This window comes from Buteo buteo, chromosome Z, assembly GCF_964188355.1.
Source record: "Buteo buteo chromosome Z, bButBut1.hap1.1, whole genome shotgun sequence".
Classification (NCBI taxonomy): domain Eukaryota; kingdom Metazoa; phylum Chordata; class Aves; order Accipitriformes; family Accipitridae; genus Buteo; species Buteo buteo.
The window spans coordinates 81845999-81869049 of NC_134204.1; the positions used below are offsets into that span (position 1 = coordinate 81845999).

The following is a 23051-nucleotide window of genomic DNA, read 5'->3' on the forward strand; positions in this document are numbered from 1 at the left end:
TTACACAAAGAACAAAACAACACAAATTTCTGTTGACCCATATGGAAAAAAAGGTCTTTTTATAGCCAAAGTAAAGAAATGGGCTTCCTTGAGTTCTAGCCCAAGCAGAAAAGTAAGTTTTCTTGTAGCCAGTGTAAACACAGGGTAATGGTAGGGTTTGCTATATACTATACTGTAGGGTACAGTTTTATGCTGGCAGGTTCATACACTTGATGGCAAAATTTTCCATGCTGGGTTTCTAAAACTCTGTAAAAAGTGGTAAGTCCCTCATTTTCCTTGAGACTCTATCTCCAGTTCTCTGCCTGTCAGGACTGTCAGATAAGTGATCATTCAGCACAGACTCCATGGGTGGACCACTAGCTGTCAGCAGGTATCAATCTCCCTAAAAATGAAACTGAAGCTTGAGATGGTGTCCATCCAGGCCACAGCATCCCATAACCAAGCTGTCAGTGGGGTTGCTTATTTCTGACAAATACAGGCATATGAACTAGACTCACCTAGCCTGGGAGCAGATTATTCGCTTATTTTTCTACAGCCTTTATCAAAATTTGGAGACTCTTGTCTTTCCTTGCTCTCCTTAGGCTAAGTACTCCTAATTCTTTTAGCATTTTCCTTTTGGGTCATCATTTCCAGATAATTTTTTGCTGCTGTATTTTCAACTTTTTACTTCACCTGCATCTTTCAAGTACCATTTCTCACAGCACTTGCAAACACAGTGGTGTCTGCAAAGACCTGTTACCCTGTCACAGAAGGAATTACGTTGGTTTGTCACGACTTACTCTTGACAAACTCCTGTCACCTTTTACAAGACTTTTTGTTGTCTTCTAGGGACCCACAAATTGTGTGTCCTATAAAATCAGTTTTATAGTAGAGAGTACAACAGATTGTCATGCAAAGGATATTTAAAATAGCTTTTTGTGTATGAATATAACAGCAACACACAGAAGAAACAAGTATGACATACAATATTAGGCTAAATCTGATTTATCCTGCTGTTGAGAGCATGGAGTTGGTTTCATATTGATTTCAGTCATGAATTCCCCATTGCTTACATCCAGCTTAAGAGCAAATGACTGGATTAGAAAATGATTGTTGTGAAAATTTGGGAGAATTTGTTTATATGAAGCTTATGGATTTGTTTGATCTGTTTTGAACGATAAAGTCTGTTTTTGAAAGAGATGCCTGTTCTTTTTCTAACTCTGTCTTGGACATAAAGGCTAACATACCTCTAAGCAAGATCATAAAACCTGATGGGTTTTTTGGTTCATGTGGAGCCACCCAAAGAGTTAGCTTCTATCTAGAAGCAGCTTTCCACAGAGATTTTTAATGGCTTTATCTAGAGCTGCATATTTCTGGTACTGTTGAACGTACAAAGTAATTATTTTATAGCCTGTATTGCAAAACTAATGTGTTCAGTTATCACCTCTCCCTGAAGACAGAAACAATAAAAAAAATTTCTAATATAGTAAAACATCTGCCTTTGGCATTTTAGCGTTGTTCCACTTTCTTTGTCACCTGGCCCTTGAATCTCACGAAGGAATAGTACACAAAATCTGTGCCTTAGCAGTATAACTGAGGGCCAGTGCTGGCGCCTTTGCATTGCCTGGGAAGCCGAAGCACACAAACCTGATATAGTGAGATTCATTACAGTGCCTAGTATTCATAAGAGAGGAAAATAGTAAAGCACTAACATAAAGAAAATTTAGTGTAGAACAGTAAAACACCAATATAAAGAAAATTTAATGTTATCTGAGAGTTCTTTCTTTGTTTATGACTCAGGCAACAATATCTACCTGCCATAGGAGACCCATTAATTTGTTCAGCTTTCGACTCTCAGAACATTTGACAAAGAGTGTAAAACTCATGATCCATAGTTTATGTGCAGGAGGGGAGGAAGGCCAGTTCAGTGAGAAAATGGCTTTGGTGACAAGGCCAACATAAAAAGTGTCCTGCTCTCTGCAGTACTTGACATTTTTTGCAGCCACTGTGCCCAGCCCAACCCTCCTGCCCTTACACTAGTCCTTATACTTAAGGGTACAAACAGGATGGTAATTGTGACATGATTGAACTGTTCTTAAAGCTGGTGGTTGTGAAATACTGCAGGGAATCCTAGTCCTGAGCTGTAGCTGCGAGACAGCACTGTCTGTCTAGTACAGGGGGGAAATGGTATGGTTCTGCATTAAATAACAGTGAAGAAAACAAACCCAAACCACATAAGGTATGTAACAAACACAGACTGAATCTAAATCCACTATTTTTTCAAAGCTAAAAGTACCCAATTATTATGAACAGTTTATTTAATAACAATCCCAGGAGGCCTTTAAGTCTAATAAGAATAAAACACTACCACATTTGGAGAAGAAAAAAGGTCCATTGAGGTAGAGGTCAACTATTTTCATATTGACATATTAACATGTTTTTACCTAGCCAAAGCTATACTGTTTATACAGTGAGCTCACATTGGAGTGATCAGCTGTTTTGTACTGCTAGTGGGCATTCCTGGATATAAATGGTTTTGTCTTGCTGCCAATTAACATCCTTAGGGCCACTATCTCAGGACATCAGGCTATTGATGCAAATCCTTCCCACTGTGAGATTAACCTTATTATTTATAACAGATGTAGAATGTTGGAATGGGTTGATATATTTTTATTTTTGTCCAAAGATTGATTTTTTTTCCTTGATCTGTTCTGCATTGCTCAAATACATGAAACAGCAATTAAAACCTGCACTACATAAAGCTGCAGATGAGATGAAAAAAGAAGCATGGGGCATGCAAACAGAGGAATACATTCCATCAACTATATAAGTCCATTGTAAATATAAGTGTGTTTTAATCACTATTATTTTAGAAGGAAACTTCAATGTAATTTAGACCCAGAATCACTGGAATTAGATGTCATAAGGAGGACTAACACTGATACACTCACTAGTCTTATCTCACATGAAAGGTTACATTTTACCATGAGGTCTGGCAAATGAAATTTTCCTGTCAGTTTAGGAAACATCACTCTAGAACGTCAGAAATGAACAGTCTTACACCTGTCCCATGTCTGACAGAAATCATTAAAAAGACATTGTTTCTTATGTTAGCCAGACACTAGTTAAATATATATAAACTTTCCCTTGAGGACAGATTGGAACATCTTGGTTGGAGAAATATGATTCCTCCTGTCCTTACGAGTTTCCTCATTTTGGAGGTGGGGGAAAACAGGAAGGAGTGGTGCGGTTGTACAGGGTGGGCTGGAGTTGGCATTCTTCAGGGGGAGACACTGTTTAGACTAAGAGTCCTTTTTTCAGTTGTCTTACTGCCTGCAGTAAAGAAGATTTCTCATTGCTTTCTTACTCTAGTATCAATCAGATATTGCCCAGCCATCAGCATCTCCCCTTCCCCAAGCACTCCTGGCACAGCAGGATGCATTTGTACTGGAACCTCCTTGCTTTTAATAGCAGAAAGCTAATGAACTTTTGCTTCAGAGGCACGATGCTAAGTGGCACCAGATGAGTATCTGGTCCAGATCTGTGCTGTCATGAACATGTTAAAGATTTGACACTGGCTCTGACCCCTTTTCATTGGCGAAAATACCATAATGCCATAAAAAGCAGGGAAATCCCACTATCCGATGGGGAACAAGATATATATTTATTGACCTGGAACATCTCAAAGCCTGATGGAGGTATGTGCTTAGGGTGTAAGGAGACTGTCAGAAGAATATTATCAAATTACTGAGCATCCTCGCAACCCAGGGGTGGGCTCCAGGACCATCTGTACAACAGTGCGAAAGGAGAAGAGGCGTGCTGGGGTTAAACACAGCCAAAGGGATGTTGCGTGTTTCTGACCTGGATTACATGGTGCTTGCTATTCCTCAAGTGTAGTAAATAGCTGCACTTGCCACATTTTTATTTACATCCTTATTGTCTGGGAACCACCCTGTGAAGTGGATCACTCTTGTCCCCTGGCGCTGCCCATCTCATAACGTGTCTTCCAATGCCAGGGCTCATACCTGCAGCCTGGGCAGAGGACTTTGCTTTTGGTTAGGTAAAGCTGAGCATGCCAAGCAGACACTGCTCTCCCTTTAGTGGCTTGTCTCAATAACAGCAGCTGGAAGGAGCAAACACAGCAGTTCCCGCCGAGCGAAGAGGAGATTGACCACATGAGAGCCTTTGGCTAGCAGAGCAGAATAAAGTAAAATGCTTTTTCCTCCTACTCATTTCTGTCTTCACTCAAAACTGTTTTAGACAACTTAAACTGGACATGTATACGTCCAGTTTTCTTTATCTCCTAAGTTTGAAAAGAACAGTGTACATTCTTGTCAAAGATGGTTTATGTGAGGTGAAACAAGCTAAATAGACTATCCTGCTGGCATGGAAACTGGGCAGGGCCTTTCTGCACTCAGAAATGGAAGGCTGCAGCAACCTCCAACAAGGAATGGAAAAATAGATGTGAAGAAGTAAGCCAAGCCCATGACATCTATTTGGTTCCAAGAAACACTCAGCCAGTCTTGTTGTGCAGGGTAACTGTATAACCGTGATAATGTACACTAACTCTCAATGAAAGTCACCTATTTCACCTGTTTACAGGTGTGAGAGCCAGGGATGTGATTTTTCTTCTTCTCTTCTCTTCTCTTCTCTTCTCTTCTCTTCTCTTCTCTTCTCTTCTCTTCTCTTCTCTTCTCTTCTCTTCTCTTCTCTTCTCTTCTCTTCTCTTCTCTTCTCTTCTCTTCTCTTCTCTTTCCTTTTTTCTTTTCCTTTTCATTCCTAACTACTTTTCCCAGATAACGTGGCTTCTATAAAGTTCTCTCTGGCACACACTTGGTGGTAAGTATAAGGGTAAAAGAGAGACATCTTCATGCAACTTTTAGTTTACTAATTAGTTGAGTGCAGTGCTTTGGGGTAAAAGGCCCAATGTTGGTTAACATGCATTGAATCTCATAAAATTTATCTGAATTTCATAAGAGTAAAGGAAAGCTGAGTTTTTGGTCCTCTTTAAACCTATTTCACTAATTTTTCTAATGCTTTGTACTCTGTTGTTTTCAAGAATATTGCTGAAAGGAATGACTACAGACTACATGTAGGAGTTGTCTTGGCAGGCAGTAGAGAGATCTATTTTATGTAATTATAAGGCTGGAAAAAACAAAACCATTGTCTTTGGAAAACTACTTTAACATTTTTCCTCTTTGTAAGAAGATTTGTATTTGCTCGATTATCTAAAACGTCCTGAAGTTTTGTAAAATGGCTATTAGAGGAATATTTAATATAATTTTGCCTAAGTAAGTCTACTGTAAAAACATACAATGACTTCTGTAAAGTGACAGGAGAAAATTAAAAACATATGGAGTTCTTCATACTATGTTTGGTCATTTTTTTTGGCTCCCGTCACACCAGGTCTCACTGGTAGCTGAATATGCTGTAGGCTAGCATAAGTTATAGAAGTCTTAATGTTCTTCTAATTTGTGATTGTTGTCATGGGCTGTCAGGCTGAGATCCCCAGAGCACAACGAATCCCACTTCTCAGCTTGCTGTTATCACTGATAATACAGTATCAGCAGTATTAGAAGAAAAAAGCAGGTATTCCTTAACACTACACAAATCTGAATTTAAGTATAAATCAGGTGTTACCTACCTTCCAAATTCAGGGCTACCACTGCTGTATCATCCTCTAATCCTTCAATCACCTCACACTTATATCGCCCATAATCCTCCAGTATTATGTTTGTGATTATAAGAGAGGCATCATTTTCACTGCTTTCCCTCAGAAACACTCTGCCGTGGTAGTTTCCATAGCTCTTTCTGTGGTGTCCCATTGCAACAAAGACGTCCACTTCTTTGAGGTAATCTGAGGTGAGTTTGGTCCACTTGACCCGGATTTTGTGGGTTCCTGAGCCAGCTGTTGATGTGTGTTCATGGTAAAATTTACATGGCAGTGTGACATTGCCACCCCGGTGTGAGAAGATTTTAGCTTGCTCTGCTACCACAAGTAGACGGGGTCCATTTTCTGCTAGGATTCAAGGAGAAAAACAGAAACAAGAATTAGTCTGCAATCTATCTTTTACAGAATGGATATGATCAATGCCATAACAACCATCAGCTCTACTATACATTAAGTCTGCAGGATCATTTCCCTGCAAACATTTTGTACCTACACAGTAGTAGAGCGTATAAACCAGTTACACATAATTATTTACTTAGCTGCAAGTATGTCTGTGTGTGTACACTGCCAGGCAGAAAGGCAAACTGGTTCGCAGCATTATCCCCCATATAGGCAGACCCATCCTATATACTCCATAATCATGAAGATAGAGCTGTACAAATATATTTACAGAGTTGTATAGCAGGTGGATGAATGGCATCATCCATAAAAGGCTCCACACAAATGTCCCATATTTCCCTGTGGGTTGTTCAAAAGCTGCATATTAGTGCTGCAATTTTTTTCATAATTCAATTTTTATGTATGGACTCAGCTTATTCAGGTGGCAGCATACAAAGCCCCTCACGATCTGGGAGGCCGTGAGTCACACTCACAAGACAGAAGAACCATTATTGTATCAAATAGCACTATTTATATTGACATGAAAAATGTCAGTGAAGTTCTAAAATATCTCATTTTCTATTTGTATTTTATTCCAATTTTTGAGTTTGAGTTCCTTTTCTGACATACTTCCACCAAAGTAAGAAAGTCCAATTTATCTTCAAATGTAAAATCTGGTCCTCTCCTGCCCTATTTCCCCATCATCTCAGTCTGGTTTTTCCTCATCTGTTTTCCTCATCTCCTTCAAACTTGTCACTATTTTATCTTTGATATTTTGACCTCACTTCTTACACAAACCCATATTTAACTGGCTGGCTCCTCTCCTCCACACCCTCACTCCATACTCCCTGCTCTCTTTTCTCTCTAAAGAAAAAGGCTGATGTTGCTCTATAAAATCATTATGTTTAGGACAGTCAGCTTGAGCAGGTGCTCACTTCCAACTTTAAGTCTCTGGGGCTTCTTTGATAGGATGTGCTGCCCTGGGAAAAGCCCAGAAAACACAGATTTCATGGTGGCAGTCAGCAGATGTATAAAAAAGCGAGAATATTTCCTTCTTTCAGTACCTTTTGCCTGTCCTCCCATGCTCAGTTTGCAAAATTGATTTAGCAAGCTCAGCGCTTCTGTAGATATTGCTGTCCTGTATCACTGAGACACTGACCGAAACTAGCAATGAATCACCGGTGCTCTGCTTGCTGGGAAAGAATTACTGACCTCACTCTATGTAACAGATTGCAAAGAAAGACTTTGTAATTCCCTGTGTGTGTTCAGCAGGTCAATGTAACTGCCTAGAAATGTGACTCCTGACTCTAAGGCTTGGTCTGCCTCTCTCTAACATCAGCAAAAGCCAAAGCTAAGTTCCCAAATGCAGATGTTGCTGAGAGGCTGACCCTGTGAAGGCTGGCAGCAATTTTCTGCTGGCATCCACGGTGATGAATCTGGATTGATAGGACAAAACTGCAGAAATGCATGCAAAAAAGTCATCAGCCAGAGAGAGGCATGGGTGACTGAAGGAGGGAAGGACTGGGATGGAGACGGGCTGACAGACGAGGTTTCAGTGAGGAGCCCACCAGAGAGCGAAAACCTGTGGTGTGTCTGCAGCCACGGCGGGTGCAGGGAGACGTTAGGGTCTGTAGCTCATAAATGTCTCCGGACAGTCCTAGGCTTCTGAGTCTTGTTGACAGGTCTGGCGGCTCAATGATACGTTCACCTAAACTGCAGTTTCAGTTTGACTTCACTATCTGTCCACGCTGGCTACACTAAGCAGCAAAAGACCCAGGGTATGCAGCATTTTATGATTAGGCAAACATGTTCAGGGGTGGTAATTGCAAAGACAAGCTTGCTGAGTGTGAACGTGCATCTGCTTAAGAAAAACAGGTATCCCAAATGTGCAGTTCTTTGTCAGGGGGTGCTGTGTCAGGAGCGTTGCTATTACCTGCACAGGACAGACTAGCCAGGGCACCAGCTTCCTCAAGAATGAACAAGCTTGAGCACTGCAAGCTGTTTTACCAGGACGAGAGACCTTCCTACCTAGTGAGAAATCATTACTGCAGAGCAGTCCCATATAACTGCTTTTCTTTTTCACTGCCCTTCTTCCCAGAGGTGAGCAGAGACTCAGGGCAGCTCTGATAACCCATCTTGCCCCTTTCAGAGGAGAGCATCCAAGGAGAGAGGTGATTTGAGGCAAGGCACCATGGAAAGTATTGCTAACACTGTTTCCACAAGACGAGGAGAAGGAAGAAAGTGAAGGCAGCCAGGACAGTTGGTCTGCAAATTTCCCTGTTTCCTTCAGGGACAAAGACGTTCCACAGACTTCTGTCCACGTTGGGAGGAGAAATGTTATGCTTTGGGGTGGTTAGTACCAAGAAATCTGAATCAGAGCTCAACTATGTTGGGTCTTTAATACTGAAATAGTCAAGTCAATAAATATTGGCAGAAAGGACTGGGGCAGGAGGGAGAGTCTGACTCAGGCTGTTAATGCTCGCTCTTTCTAACAACAGCTAGTCTGTGCCAGCAAGGCCTGGAGACTTGCCCGGAGCGCTGCCACCTCTGACTCCAGCATTAGCATCCTAGTGCGGTGGTGTACCTCTCTCCCTGGCTGCTTCCCACCTCCTCTGGCCCTTTGCAGCAGCCATTACCTGAGTTTATATCTCAGTAAGTGTAAAGAACAGAGGGGATGGTAAGCTGGGAAAGGAAAGAAAAGCATGGCTTTTCTAAGCTTGGAACATCTTCTACATCCTTGGAGGTTCCAAGGGAGATGCAACACTTGAAATAAGTCTCCCACCCTCGAGTTTTCTAAAAGCCAGTTCTTTTTTACAGAAAAAGAGATGATGCACCCTTTTCTTTGGAAAGGCTGTGGGGCAGAAAATTGCATTGCTGCTGCTCCCAGACCTAGGAGAGGAGGAAGGAAGAACCTCTGGCTTTTGAGGAAAAGCAGATGTCAGATTGGGGGATGCTGCAAAATTTCTTTTTGGTCTAGAAGACATGCAGAAGACATGCAGGAGGCAGGGACTTTGGATTAAAAATGAGATGACTGGGGTTTGGCAAGAGGCCAAGAGGCTTTCATTATCCAGCAGCAGGTGAGAAGCAGGGCCAAATTCAACTAACTGCATATTTTGGGTAGCATGGCAAAATGAATGGTCTTGGTCTTTCTGGAGTTGACAAAGGAGTTAAAAAAAACCCCACAACAAACAAACAAAAAATGCCTAAACACAGAGCAAACCAGAATCCCTTCATTTAAAATATGTTTAGCACTCTGGATGCAGCATTCTAGCTTACTGCTGTGAAAGTCATCTTAAATGAGGAATGAATCCTGCTTCCTGGGTTTCCTTAATACAATGGGAAACAATCTGTTTCAAAACAGTGATCTGATCATGGAAGATAGGGTAAACACTATCAGACTGGCTCCCTGGCTGCTTTTCTCATGGGGTTTCCGACAAAGCTGCTACTTCTGAATAAAATTATCTTTGTATGTAAATGGCAGAAATATCTAAAAGATGAGTGTAAGAAGGAAAAAGATGGGACACCAGAGCGTTATCACAGAGTCCAGCACGTTACTTGAAGAAGACAATACTTCTTTTCCCCCAGAACTACTTTCTTCAGAAGTACCGTCAGAGAGTTTGTAAGGTGAATGGCCAATCAGCTATAAACTCTGTGAACCCCAGATAATCCCTCGCTAAACAGTTGTCTGCAACAGGACAGTTTGGATCCTTGCTGGCGACAAGACAGACCACATGCATGGCCACTCAAGAGCCTCAGATGGTGGACGAACGGTGAGGAGTGTGCTGGGCAATCTCCAGCTGCTCTTTCTGTTGGGAACAGAGATGGCAACAGCCTGGTTATTGGCTCTGGTCTCAGCTCCAAGGTCAGAAATGGGATGAGAAAGGTTTTCTAGGTGGGGTTTTCACCCTTCCAGGCATATTTTGCCTTTTGAGACAGGCAGCAGCTTAGCTGTTAGCACAGAACCAGTCACCACTGGTGACTAATTTGCTGTATTTTTTCCACACCTGCTTCCCTACTATTGATCCTGACAGGCTGTGGCCTTTTGTTAATCCTCTTGGTGCAATTAAATGGATGACAAAGGCAACATAATGCAAAAACAGCTAAGTTAGCTAAAAATGAGTTTGTCCAAGTTGCAGAAGCTATCCAGCTGTATGAGATAACACACAACTCTGGGAGCTGCTTTTCCAAGCTGATGGAAAGACTGCCAGCCTGCCACAAATGAAAACTCATTTGGAAACTTGCTGTTTGGGTCCGTTTGCTGTATCTTAGTGGTGCCAAATCGAGCAGGTACATACTGCAGGTGAAAGGGTATCTTGCTACCTTAAGTAATAAGGCACAGGCAGCAGCATGCTAACTGCTTCTGTTTTATTCTCCACCTCTCTTTCTCCCTTGTCTGAATCCTATGCAATTAGCACTACTGTTCTAGCTGTCGTTATTTTGAACACATCTAACATTGACTTTAGTGGGATTCCCATTCCAAGGACAGTAAGTGGACTTGCTCTCATGCTGCTAGAACTCTCAATTCAGTCTCACCTGATGGCTTATTGGTTTAGTTCCAAATTTTACTGCTGGACATGTATTCAGATTTGCTTGTCTTTTTAGTTTTTTTTTTGTGTGTGTGTGGAGTTTTCTTTTTGTTTGTTTGTGGTTTTTTTCTCTCCCTTAACTGGCTTCTGCCCTTAAGATTAATGTCAAGCAAGGTTTGGAAGGCGAGGAACATAGTGTGTGGCAGAGAGGATGAGTCATGCCACGACCCTTGGCAAACAGCTTTATCCACTTTATCCATCAGAACTGCCCAGAAACTTATGCTGACCTGGATATGAAACTTGATTATTCCCACATTTTAATGTACAGAAGAACAGTGGAGGACAAAAAATGTGCATTTTTAGAGGGAAAAAATCGTAAGTCAGGGTCACATCATAGATCTGTTTTGTCAGATAAACTCATGTATTGCCTAAATGTTCTACATCGTTAGCAAGCCATTAGGTTAATAACACTGGATGCCATCCTACTTTAACTTAACACAGAGTTGTTCCTCTGCTTTCCTGTAGTGTTACCAGGGACTTGAGCATAACTTTTCTGTTAAAATACCCTTACTCTTCCTATAGCAGTGGCATGTTTTGTTATCCTACCATGCTTATTTAAACCTCAAAAATAATTTCTGTGACAACAATAATTCCCACTTGCTATAATATGTAGGGAAGTGTATTATTGATATACACATATATATGTGTATTACTCAGAGAATCTGAAGGGGAAAACATGAGGAAGAATTACACACAGACTTTCTTCCACATATTTTTCCTACTACATTTTTTCTATGTTTTAACTAACTACATTTTTACTTTTGCTTTTGGAAAAAAATCTGAAAACTGTTGTATATCAGCTGTTAAGACTAGGAAAAGCTGTTCTTATTTGGCCCAAGCATTAATGCAATTTTGTTTATGTCACAAGAAAGAAAATACAAGCATCAGACTCCTGTGTTCCTACCTCTAAACTGACAGGATAAAATACTCTCTAGACATTACTGTTAAGTTTTGACATACAACTGGTAAGAGACATGCTAGATAAATCATAGTTAAAAAGTTCAGGTACATAGTTCCAAATAACAGTACAGCTAAAAATACCTGTTTTATAAATGGCAAAGAAGAAATCTGTCTCTCCAACATAGAGATGACAGGACTGAGGTAAAACATTTTTCAGCTAATCCCAGCTACTCAACCTGAGTAACATGGTGGGGAGAATGGTTAAAGGGACCGTATTAACCAAGTTTAAGTTTCTAGGAGATCTAACAGCACATAAAACCAACAGGGAAATAACAAACTTCAGCTCTTCTAAAATATTGCCACGTTTTGCCTCAAATAAACTTGAAGTAAGTGTTTACTTCAGTATAGATAAGGAAATTACATGGCAATCAGGCCTCACAGAGCAGAATAGAACAGAAATCATGACAATGTCTTTGCACCTCTTCTGCACTGAAGGAAATCTTCATGGGTGGCATTTAGACTGTTTGACAAAACCAAAACATCACATAGAGCCAATGAGGAACTTTTCCATTTCTTTACCTTTAAATGCTATATATATATATATGGAATTAGACTGATGTAGCAAGTAAAGGCAAATTAGCAATTTAAATTTATGCTTAATGTGAATACTTTTCTTCTGTAATAATTTTTTACAACCCAAATATACGGGTACCTATCATTTAAGATCTATTCCAGAATATACAGTCCTGAATGCCTTTAATGAAACTAACATGCCAACAGGAGGTGACGTTGCTCTTTGCTGACATTTCTACATGCTGTTGCAACATGCCATGCTCTGAAGAGGAAAGCAAGTTGTGTTGATGTAAAAGAAGCAGCTCAATTATCAGAAGAGACTGCAAAATGGGTCATGACATAATCTAGTGTCCTGAATGGCAACAAAACTAGTAAGAAATTTTAAGCACAAAAGATAAATGCAAGAAAATGGAAAGAAATAACAAGTAACATCACTGAAAATGGAAAAATGTAGAAAGGGTCCAAAGGAACAAAGTCAAAAGGAAAGTGGAAAAGCATGACAAGTGGGAAGGCAAGAATCATTGTTAGGGGTCAAATCAGTAGTGCATCTAATGTCTTATCAAGTTTTTGGCTAGTCCAGCAAGTCTATGAAGCTTCTTTCTCTTTGTTGGTTCTGGGTTGTTTTGAAAAAGAGGAAGTGGACTGTAAATAAGACTTGTTATCATGCAGAACAAGTTGGGGAAAGATTTCTTCTGCTTTTGTTATTGATTAATTGATTTAACTTTTTTTTTTTTCAATAGGGCAATATTAGGAAGTTTTCTGCTCATTCCATGTTGACATATTTCTTGGTATGTATAAATAAATTGGTGCAGAGATCTTGACAGGCAAATGGGTGTATTCTTGTATCTGAAAGGTAAAGAAATGCTGCATAATGTAAATTCACTTATATTCAAGGAAAAGCTAAAAAGTTAAAGGTTGATCTTTCACAAACCAAAATTTGTGCTCTCTTTGCTGGCCTTTCTTGTATTTCTAAAACCTGAACAAACTGGAGGCATATGTTAAAAGCTCCTGCTACCCTTAAGTAATTAACTTAGCAATTACTGTAATGGCTTAGTCAATTTCATTTATTTTGGAGAACAGCTACACACAGAAGAATGCTATTATCTATTATCTCTGAAGAGTACTCTGCCTCTTTGAGTAATTGGTCAGCAACTAGCACCATGAATAGATCACAGAGATACACAAAGCTGAGCACTGAAAAGAATGATCTTCCTCTCTCATGCGTCACAGAGTCCTTCACAGATCTTGACTTCAGAGAAAAATCATGAGTCTTTAATTACATTGATATGCTTAGAGTAGCATTGTTTTCTTGTTGAGGACACTTATGTGGCTAGGGTATACTTTTGTCCCATTTTCACATCTACCAGATGATTTCATTTAGGAATATGATTTTTTCCAAAGAGTGAAACTGGTATCCTAAGGCACATGGAGTTTACTGGGGTGGGGGAGTGAGGGGGATGACACATCTTATTTAAATATACTTCTCTCATTGGCTTTTATCCACCAAAGTTAAACTGGAATGACTTGTATGCAGACAAACTACCAGAGAGGAAGGTGATATCATCAAGCAGTCTGGGATAATAGAGCAGCCTGACCAAACCCATGAAAGCCACCACAGGCTTCAGGAAAGGATATAAAATAACAGAAGAGATAAAATGCGGTTTTAGATATTTTATAAAATTTTTCCATAGATATTAGTATAGAACCAAAGAAGAAAAGATATAAACGAAGGAAATGGGCCAGAGGAAAGAAGCAGGAAGGAATACTGGTAAAGGCAGGGAGGTAAAACTGTCTAGCAGATGAGAAATTTGGCTGAGGTCCAGTTTCACTGTATTAACCAACAAGGGAAGAACCAGGAACTAGAGCTGACACTGACAGCAGGAACAGAGATATTAATGAAGCCAGCAATTAATTTCTAAGAAAAATTGAAAGATTTAAGAGAGACCATATCTGTGTCTATTGCAATGTTAAAGAGGTTGGCAAGTGTTTAGTAAAGCTGAAGAAATCCACAGTTTCAAGAGAGTGGACATCTGAAAGACAGAACTCTGTGTTCATAAAAGCAACGACCTGTCAGTAAAATCAGAGGACAATACAATTTATGAAATACTGTTCATTCTGGTTAGCAAATGCTGAGTGTGAGAGACATGGCAGGAGTTTTTACACTAATGGAGCGGCATCAAAGTGGGGTAACTAGATCTTCTGGTTCTTGACACAGAGTTGTTAAGGGAGTCAGAAGCACATTGAAATAGCCATCAGACAATAATACAGCATTAATAGGTGGCTGCTTTTTAGGAAGGCCAAATGAAAGATAAAGGTGATGAGGCGGCACTGTACATTAGTGCTTTAGCAGGTTGTGAAGAATAAGAAATGATAGTAACGACAAAATGGGGCATGTATCAGAAGCATGTCAGGAAGGACTGTAAAGATCTTACTGTAGCAGTGAAAAAAGTCTTTTAAACACTGTCATGGTTTAAGCCCATCCAGCAACTAGGCACCACGCAACTGCTTTTTCATTCCCCTTCCCCACCTTCAGAGGGATGGGGAGGAGAATCAGAGAAAAAAAGTAAAACTTCTGGGTTGAGATAAGAACAGTTTAATAACTAAAATAAAATAATACTACAAATATAATAACAATAATAATAATTGTAATGAAAAGGAATATAAGAAAAAGAGAGAAATTGGACCCAAGAACAAGAGAAATGATGCACAATGCAATTGCCCACCACCTGCTGACCGATGCCCGAGCAGCGATCTGCCCCTCCCAGCCAACTCCCCCCAGTTTATGTACTGAGGGTGACGTTTCATGGTATGGAATATCCCTTTGGCTAGTTCGGGTCAGCCGTCCTGGCTGTGTTCCCTCCCAGCTCCTTGTGCACCTGCCTGCTGACAGAGCACGGGAAACTGAAAAATCCTTAACTTAGGGTAAGTGCTCCTTAGCAACAACTAAAATACCAGTGTGTTGTCCACATTATTCTCACACTAAATCCAAAGCACACTGTACCAGCTACTAGGAAGAAAATTAACTTTATCCCAGCTGAAACCAGGACACAGGTTCATTTTGTAGTGTGAGTCACTACACAAATAAATGTGGAAGACAATAGAGAAATTATCCAAGTGCTATATTAACAAATCCTCTCTTTTTAATAATGTTGGTTTTGATGCTCTAAAGTATAATGTTTAAAGCACGAGTGCATTAATATGAAATGAAAACAAACATGAAAGCTGAACTCAGAAAATATAGCCTGATCAAATAAAAGGGTAGAAAACCTCACAGCCTGAAGTACTGATGTTACTACTGGCACTTGGTATGGCGAACCTGATGGCAGAGATATTAGCTTATCTCTCACTTTAGGAATGGTATCATGTGTTTCTGGACAACAGCAAAATAACAAATGTATGTAAGGAAAGTAATTTAACTATTAACAGGTTGATTAGTCTGACCTCAACAGCAAACAGGACCTTAGAACAATTTTTGAAGAAAAATTGTTGAAGAACAGAAATAGAGTAAGTCACTAGAATGAAGGATAAAATGCAGTAGATAGATACTTACCAAAGGGTGCCAGACTAATTTGCTATCAACAATATAATAAAAATAAATGTATAAGGCCAAGGAAATGTAGTGTATCAATTGCTCAGAGCTCAGGGAAGCAAGTGATATGGGAAATACATGAAATTAGACAGGATGGAGAAAATATGTGTTTTGGTAGAAACTTTGCTAAGTGTCCAAGAACTAGATACAGAGGAAACTGCAATTTGCTGGGCTGAAACATAAATGATTAGCCTAGACAAAAGCCAGTGAACTGCCTCCAGTGTAATTTCTGAGACTTTAACATTTCCACTCGTATTACGTTATAAAGTAAATATGACTATTGAATTAAAAAAAATTTCACATGGCACATTAAACATCACTGAAGGGAGGAGAATGGATATTTAGAAAGTTTCAAGAAAGAAGGATGGAAAAAGTATGATAACATTTAATACCAAATGCATAATCTAGATCCTTAAGGCCTAGTATGAAGAATTATTTATATAAACCTTGTACTTGTTAATTGAAAGTGATATTGAGGGAGAATGACTGCTAAATATTGTTTATCACAACAGACTATCGATCAGCACTGCAGCATGGCTGGGAAGAGTACAAATTTGATCCATGGTCTGAAAAAAAAGCTTTGTTAGCTGGAAAACAAAAATATTAATGCCAGCCTAAGATCTTACCCGGAATAAAATCCTGGCTGGGTGCGCTCAAGAAGTACGAATTCAAACAAGAACCACTGCAGAGATGAACAACTAACATTATCAGGTAACTGGAGGTTAGAGAAGATTTCTAACTTCTCACTTAGGGAAGAATAAGTTTACTCAAATAATAGCTGTGAGGATATGGTGTTAACTTATTAATGTTTTAAAGTGAAAGAAGAAAAATTGTTACTTGAAGCTAAGGAACAACACTAGGAGAAGGATAAGACCATACAATGTTTGTGAATAAACATGGAGAATTAGAAGAACGTTTTCTATATCAGAAAAATAACTACCTTGCAGTAATGAGATTTGAAACCCAGCTTTTTTAAAAATGAAACTAAACAGACAAGAGATTACCTGATGTAAAGAAATGGGAATAGAAGGCAGTTTAATTCATTGCCTCAGGAGATCTCTTTCAGCTCTGTGTACTTGACTACACAACATCTATCCTCACCTCTTATAATTCCAAGGCATTCCAAAGCATGCAATGCAGGAGGAGTTTAGCTACACATCTCTTGGATTTCAGCTGTGGAGAGTGATGCTTCAGTCTTTAATGTAATATAAAATACCTTTTGTATGAAGCTATAACACATGTGTTCCACAGGCTTCCCTGATTTCCAGCTCCCTTCCAGGTGTAGATCATTGTATGTGTTTATGTAGCACTGGGCAGAACTGAATCCCAACCCTGATGGGATTCCACAATGCAGAGAGGAATGAAGAAAATTAATAGAAAAAATACCAAGTTCCAAGCAGTTTTATTCTTTCTGATTTGTGGTCTCTGCATTTCAGAGCCTGAAACAGTTGAGGTACAAAGCTCATGGTAGAGCTCAGTTTTAAGCTTTATCCAGCTTTCTTTGAAGTAATAAACCTCAAGGTTCAGACAAGTTTTCATTGGTAGGAAGAATGGTCCATCCTGAAACTTCTGTCAGCTTTGAACTATTTATCACTTGCAGACTGCACTGTACACATGCTGAAGGACTAGTAATAAGCAACATGTATGACTTGCAAATTACACTAAGCTGCTGACTAAGCAAGTTTAACATCATGGGTTAAGGAAAAATAAATTTGATTTGGTTTAATTATTTCCACTAATTTAATCTTCCAAAAAGATAAGATAAATAAAGTTCAGAGATAATAAACTGCATTATAAAAATGAAAGGCAAACTGTATTTTTATTATACATAGGTGTCAAATTTGAAATTTACCCTTGGGAACCCATGTTCATCATCTCACAACAGTGATACATCTTCATTTTGATATAACACATTCATTTGACCTTCATCCTGTGAGTTTCCTTAGAGTGAAACCAGCTATCTGTTATTCCTTATTTGACCTTGACAATTCAAGTGCTAGCTTTAATAGGTGCAGGTACCTTTAACTTCTGTGACTTTCCTGTGAACTTCTAAATGTTCAGGCTTTCTTAGTGACCTGCCCTAACTTAATAATTCATATTTACACAAACACTCAAATAACACAATTTGCCAGCTGTTGAGAGAAAGGATTCAAACTTTAAAGAGAGAGAGAGAGAACAATAATGCTGTGTTTCTTGATTTTGCAAGATTAATTCTAGCCAGCCTCAAGAAACATATAAATGAAAGAAGGAAAATCCCTGTTCGTTCTGCCTGTCTTTACTGCATAAATCCCCTGTTTTTTCTTATACAGGATGACCCTCAATGACTGAAGCTGGGACTGAAAAAACAGCTGCATTGTACTGCAGACTCAAATCCTGCTACAGCTATAAGCTCTAGGATTCAAACATGAACCGAACAGGATTACGCAGAAGGCCAGTATAATACTTAGTGTGAATTAAAGGTATGAGGGAAGACACATTTCTTTCAGGGTAAGCTCCTTTTTTTTTTTTTTTCCTGGTTTAAATTGCCCAATTATGATCTCAGATGTGCTGAGCCTTTTTAAATAATAAACAGCAATACATTTCTGTAATGCTAAGAACTATGTATGACAGTTTTCTTAAAATCAAATATGTTCTACAATAAACTAAAGGTATTTCAACCCACTGCAGTTGCTTATTACTTTAGGATGCATGCTTTTTTTCTTTATCTTAAATCATGCTCTACTTTACTCACTAATCTTTGCAAGGTTGTGACTAAGTGTTATTAAACAGTGCAACTTTCATTTTTTTTACTTTTCTTAGGAGTAATAATAATGCAACAGAACCAGAAAAGGAAAGGTTTGATCACCAGTAATAATAGTATTTAAAAAACAGTGCAGCAGAATAAAAAATTAAGGATCATTAAGCACATTATTCTGTTTCCTTCAGCAATCTGAAGATACTGGCATTTTCTTACGTATTTCCTTACCTTGAATGTGAATAATTCTTTCATGCTCCAGACTTGAGTTGTCAGGGTGAGGTTCAGCCCAGCAGACAGAAATCAGCACCAGAAAAAGTAGACTCTTCATCTTTATAGTCAAAAGAATCTTCTTCACTGTAAGGGCATCACAAACAAAAAGGCTTGTGAATTTTTGGAAACCTTTACAGTGTTGCACTGCACAACTTGTTACAACAATGATCTTATGAGGGATCTATAACACATTTAACCCACTCAGCTGAAAAAGTTACAACAGCTACTAATTTTTTAGGCTTGAAGACTAGACCTTTTTAACATGAACTTACATTAAATGAAACTGGCAATCCATATTTAACTCTGCCTATGCAGAACACAACATGAAAAAATAAAAGCACACACACAAATACCCATAAACCAAACTCCTTGCATATGTAAGCAATACCTGTGTTTCAAAAAAGGTTCTAGTGTACTTTTCTTTTCTAGACCTACTCTACATCTGGTCTGTAAATACAGTTAAAAGAATCAAAGCTATCACTATATCTACATCCACTGCATGATGCAATCCACTGGTGATAGATTTTTGAGATTAAAACAATCTTCTCGGAGGTTTTGGCATTCCAATCAAGACTGCAAGTTAACTTAGCAGTCAGGGTGGTAAGTTTGCTTGAGCTAAGCAGTAAAGATGACAAAACATTTCTTAGGCTCACTAGAAAGATCTACTTTATTTCAGATCCACTTACCATTTTAAAAGATGTCTAAATACACAATGAAATGTTCGAAACCATGCACAAAGTAGGTTAGAGTTGTATATGCTACCACTGCAGTTGCCCTGATTGATTTTTCATTCATTTCTACCTAGAATGCTGACGCACTAACTTAGTGTGCCAGGTAGGGTCTCTGCAGTCAGCAGAGCTGAGCGCTGCAGGGAAAATCTCTGCCAGCCTCTGAGTAGTAATTAGGCAAATGAAGACCTGAAATAGAAAAGGAGGCATAAAATACAAGAGGTTTTATGTACAGGGTTTGGGCTGCTGTGTGTTTTATAGTTATAACTTTTATGACCCTGATTTCTTGAAATAAAAGATAGCTATTTCCCAGCTTTGCCTTTCGAGACTATATTTTTTTCCCCCAGTCACCAAACAGTGGCAGCATTATAAATATGCTTTCTCGCTAATGCAGACAGAAATTTATTTTTCCCCTTTTTCTTTATCAGAGAAACACATCAAAGTTGCAGGGTACTGTTGGTCAGAACCTGGGTCAAGGGCTTTGCAAACAGTCACTGCCCCCAAATAGACTTAGACACCTATGTGTTTCAAGCCTAGATCCAAATATTGTAATCTGAACCAACCTCTATTACAGACTAAAACGCAGAAATGCTATTGCCATTTTTTCATAACAGAACATGCATTTACTTGCCTGCCCTTCCATTTCTTCAAAGTGAGTTTGGGTGGGAGTTCAAAGCCAATTCAGCATCCCTTACTCCTTACTGTGGAGTGTCTAGAGGTAGGACAAGTGCTCGCTGCACACTATTTTCCAGGTGGTCCACGCTCGGTAACTCAAGACTCTCCGGCCACTCCCTCTTTCCTGGAAAGCTTGGCAGGCTGATGACCTCCATTCCGGAGAGCAAGGGCAGATGTGGCTCCGCCTAGAGCACATCAGCCCCAGCCTGGGCTGACCGGAGGGGTCACGCAAGTGCAGTCGGGGTCTTCCTCCTGCATGATGGGACCACCGGCTCGAGAGAGCAGGGCACACCTGTGTAAAACCACACTGCTCTTTCTCTCACAAATCCCAGAGCAGGCACCCGGCGTATCTCCTCTAAGAGTGAAAAATGCTTCAGGTTTGGGATTTGGTTTTTTTCTTGGCTGTTGAATAACAACTGACAAATATTTTTTTATTATTGGTGGGAACAGTGTTATTGATTCAGAAATACTCTGGTTAACAAGGAAGCTTTGATTCTGAAGGCAAGTTTATGGGGGTATTCCCACCTTAATCTAATCTGCAGATCAAAATGCAAAACCTCCTGGACACAGTCAGTAGGGGTAAAGCCCACAGGGGTTCTACAGACCTGCTCTGGGAGTGACTCATCTGCTCATTAACACTTTGCCTCTTCCTCTTGTCACAAACCTGGTCCTTTGCATGGCACTAGGGAAAAGAAACAGCCATATAACGAGATGACAGGTAGTACTACCCTTTTTTGGGACAGCATCCCCTTCTCCCTCAAACTCTATGTGCACAAGGACTGGGCCTCTACTGTGGAATAAGAATGATTTACTTTCTAGTTATATGGCTGGAGAACCCCACACGTGCCCTTCTTCTTTGTCAAGGTCTCCCTAATATGATGGGGGAAAGTCCTCCACGTGGCATCATCAGGTGATGATTGTCAGAACAACTAGTTTCAGGATAACCCTGCTGCACTGAGTGGGCAGGATATACCTTTTAGAGATATTTGCCTGTACCTTCAGGCAAATATCATGTTACTCTATAGAGTTTATGTGATAGCATCGCACAAGCAGGAGGAGAGGCAGGTCAGCTATGACTTGGAGATCTGCTCTTCCTTTTCCTCAATTTCCTGGATGCAACTGAACAATTTCATATGTCACATGCCACAGATGTGGTACAAAATCAACCTTACGGTTACAGATGGACATGTTTTCTGGAGGGATATATACCCAAGATGATGGTAATTTAGCTTTGTTAATAGGCAAATTTTACGGTGGCTGGGTTTCTTGTTTTCCCTAATTACTATGAACAGAAAGGGCATAGTAAAGTGTTCGTTGTCTGTGCAGGAGCACACACACAAATAGCGTATGTGTGCACATCTGTGCTCTTTGACTCTGGTAATGTTCATCTGCACTGCTAAGGTGTGTTTGTCAGACTGCACAAAACTAGCAAGAACTTAAAAACTATTTCCCAGGGGAGCAAATGCCTGGTCAACGGTTTAGAAACTGTATCCATCATAAATCTTTGCTTAAGTCACCAGATGCTTCATACTTGAGGTCAATCGACTGAGAGTAAAGTTTTAGCTGGGCAGAAGTATCCCATTGGGGGCCATTTCAACCCTCCATTTAAGTCTGAGCAGTTTTAAGGCTTCTCCCTTTTATTGCCATGTACAGCAGCAGCTGAGAAAATGTGGGTATCTGAAGTCAGGAATACCCCGACCTTGTACCACTCTTCTCGTGGGATTCCCCATGATGGGAGCTGTGGCATCGAGCCAGAGCTGTGCAAAGCAACGTTACCAGGCCAAGAATCTGACCCCTGGTGTTTTGTAGGTTATCCAAAAAGCAATTAGGCAGAGGAATTCACATCCTCAACTCTAGCCAAAGCAATAGAAGTCAGACTCCATTTCTGCAGCAGCCTAGGAAGACCTCAGGGGAGAAATGATAGGTGTGGATGTTTTCATATTAAAATTAATAAAATCTTGGCTGGGAGTAAGTGAATTTTTGGTAAGAAATGGTAATGATCAGTCATACTCAAGAAATTTGCACTGGTTTCAATTACTGCAGATTATGAATCTGCTATCTCCCTGGACAGGGATACAAAGAATCTGAAAAATAGTTTTTAAAGGGAGACCTCAAGGCTCAGGGAAGTGGTCAAGGTAACTGTACATTCAGTTTTTAAATTCTCAAGAACTGTTCATTATTAGATACAATTTGAAATTCTGATATTAATCACTGTTTTGTCATACCTACCCAGGCATAGTTCATCTCCTACTGGCAAACCTAAAAGGCTATAAAGCACCAATGTTTGTATTTTAATATAATATTCTGAAAATTAACAAAATGCCTTCAAGTAATTCAACTGCATAAGTAACAAGCACTTCTGTGAAGAACAGAGTACTGAAAAATAATGTTACATACCAATCTCTGTTTTTAATAAAATAACATATTTCTTATATACTACTGCAACTACTTTCTAGCTACAGAACATGAGAGCATCCACTGTGTGAGGACAAAGGTCCACCTAGCTCAATATTCTCTCTGGCAGTAGTTAAAAGCCTGGGGAATGCCTTTGTTTGCTGGAGTTAATTTTTGTCTTATGTTAAGCCATGGTGATGTCCTATGTCAAATGCTTGTCTCCCTGAGAAGAAAGACCTATGGAAGCCTGAACTTACAATGGCTCAAGAGCATATGGTAATACAACCACCACCTCCTACAGTCCAGCTGCTGACATTGTCATCCTAGTAAGGTAAGTGCTTAAACTAGATTTTACCTAACACATGCAAAAATCTGGCTGCTTTTGTGGAAACATCTCTGCTGCTTTTGGATCTTGCAGGACTGTGATTCGCTGACAGCTACCCAGGTATCCACAGGACCCTCAGAGAAGAGGGTATTGAAACAACATACTGTACCATCTTCTCATGTGTGTAACTTCATGGTGCAAAAAAGGTTTAGGAGGAAAGAAGGCCAAAAGCAGACACCTAAGAAG

The 23051-nt window shown here is 39.7% G+C and overlaps 1 protein-coding gene across 1 annotated transcript in view; it reads right to left on the reverse strand.

Annotated features, from left to right (window-relative positions):
* Positions 1 to 23051, reverse strand: part of HAPLN1 (hyaluronan and proteoglycan link protein 1) — a 64679-nt gene that overhangs the window by 12238 nt on the left and 29390 nt on the right. Inside the window, exons 3-4 of the mRNA XM_075020052.1 lie at positions 18642 to 18767; positions 5624 to 5998 (exon numbers count right to left, since the gene is read on the reverse strand). Of these exons, the coding sequence (XP_074876153.1) occupies positions 5624 to 5998; positions 18642 to 18741 (475 nt within the window). The 5' untranslated portion in view covers positions 18742 to 18767. The remainder of the gene's footprint in view (positions 1 to 5623; positions 5999 to 18641; positions 18768 to 23051) is intronic.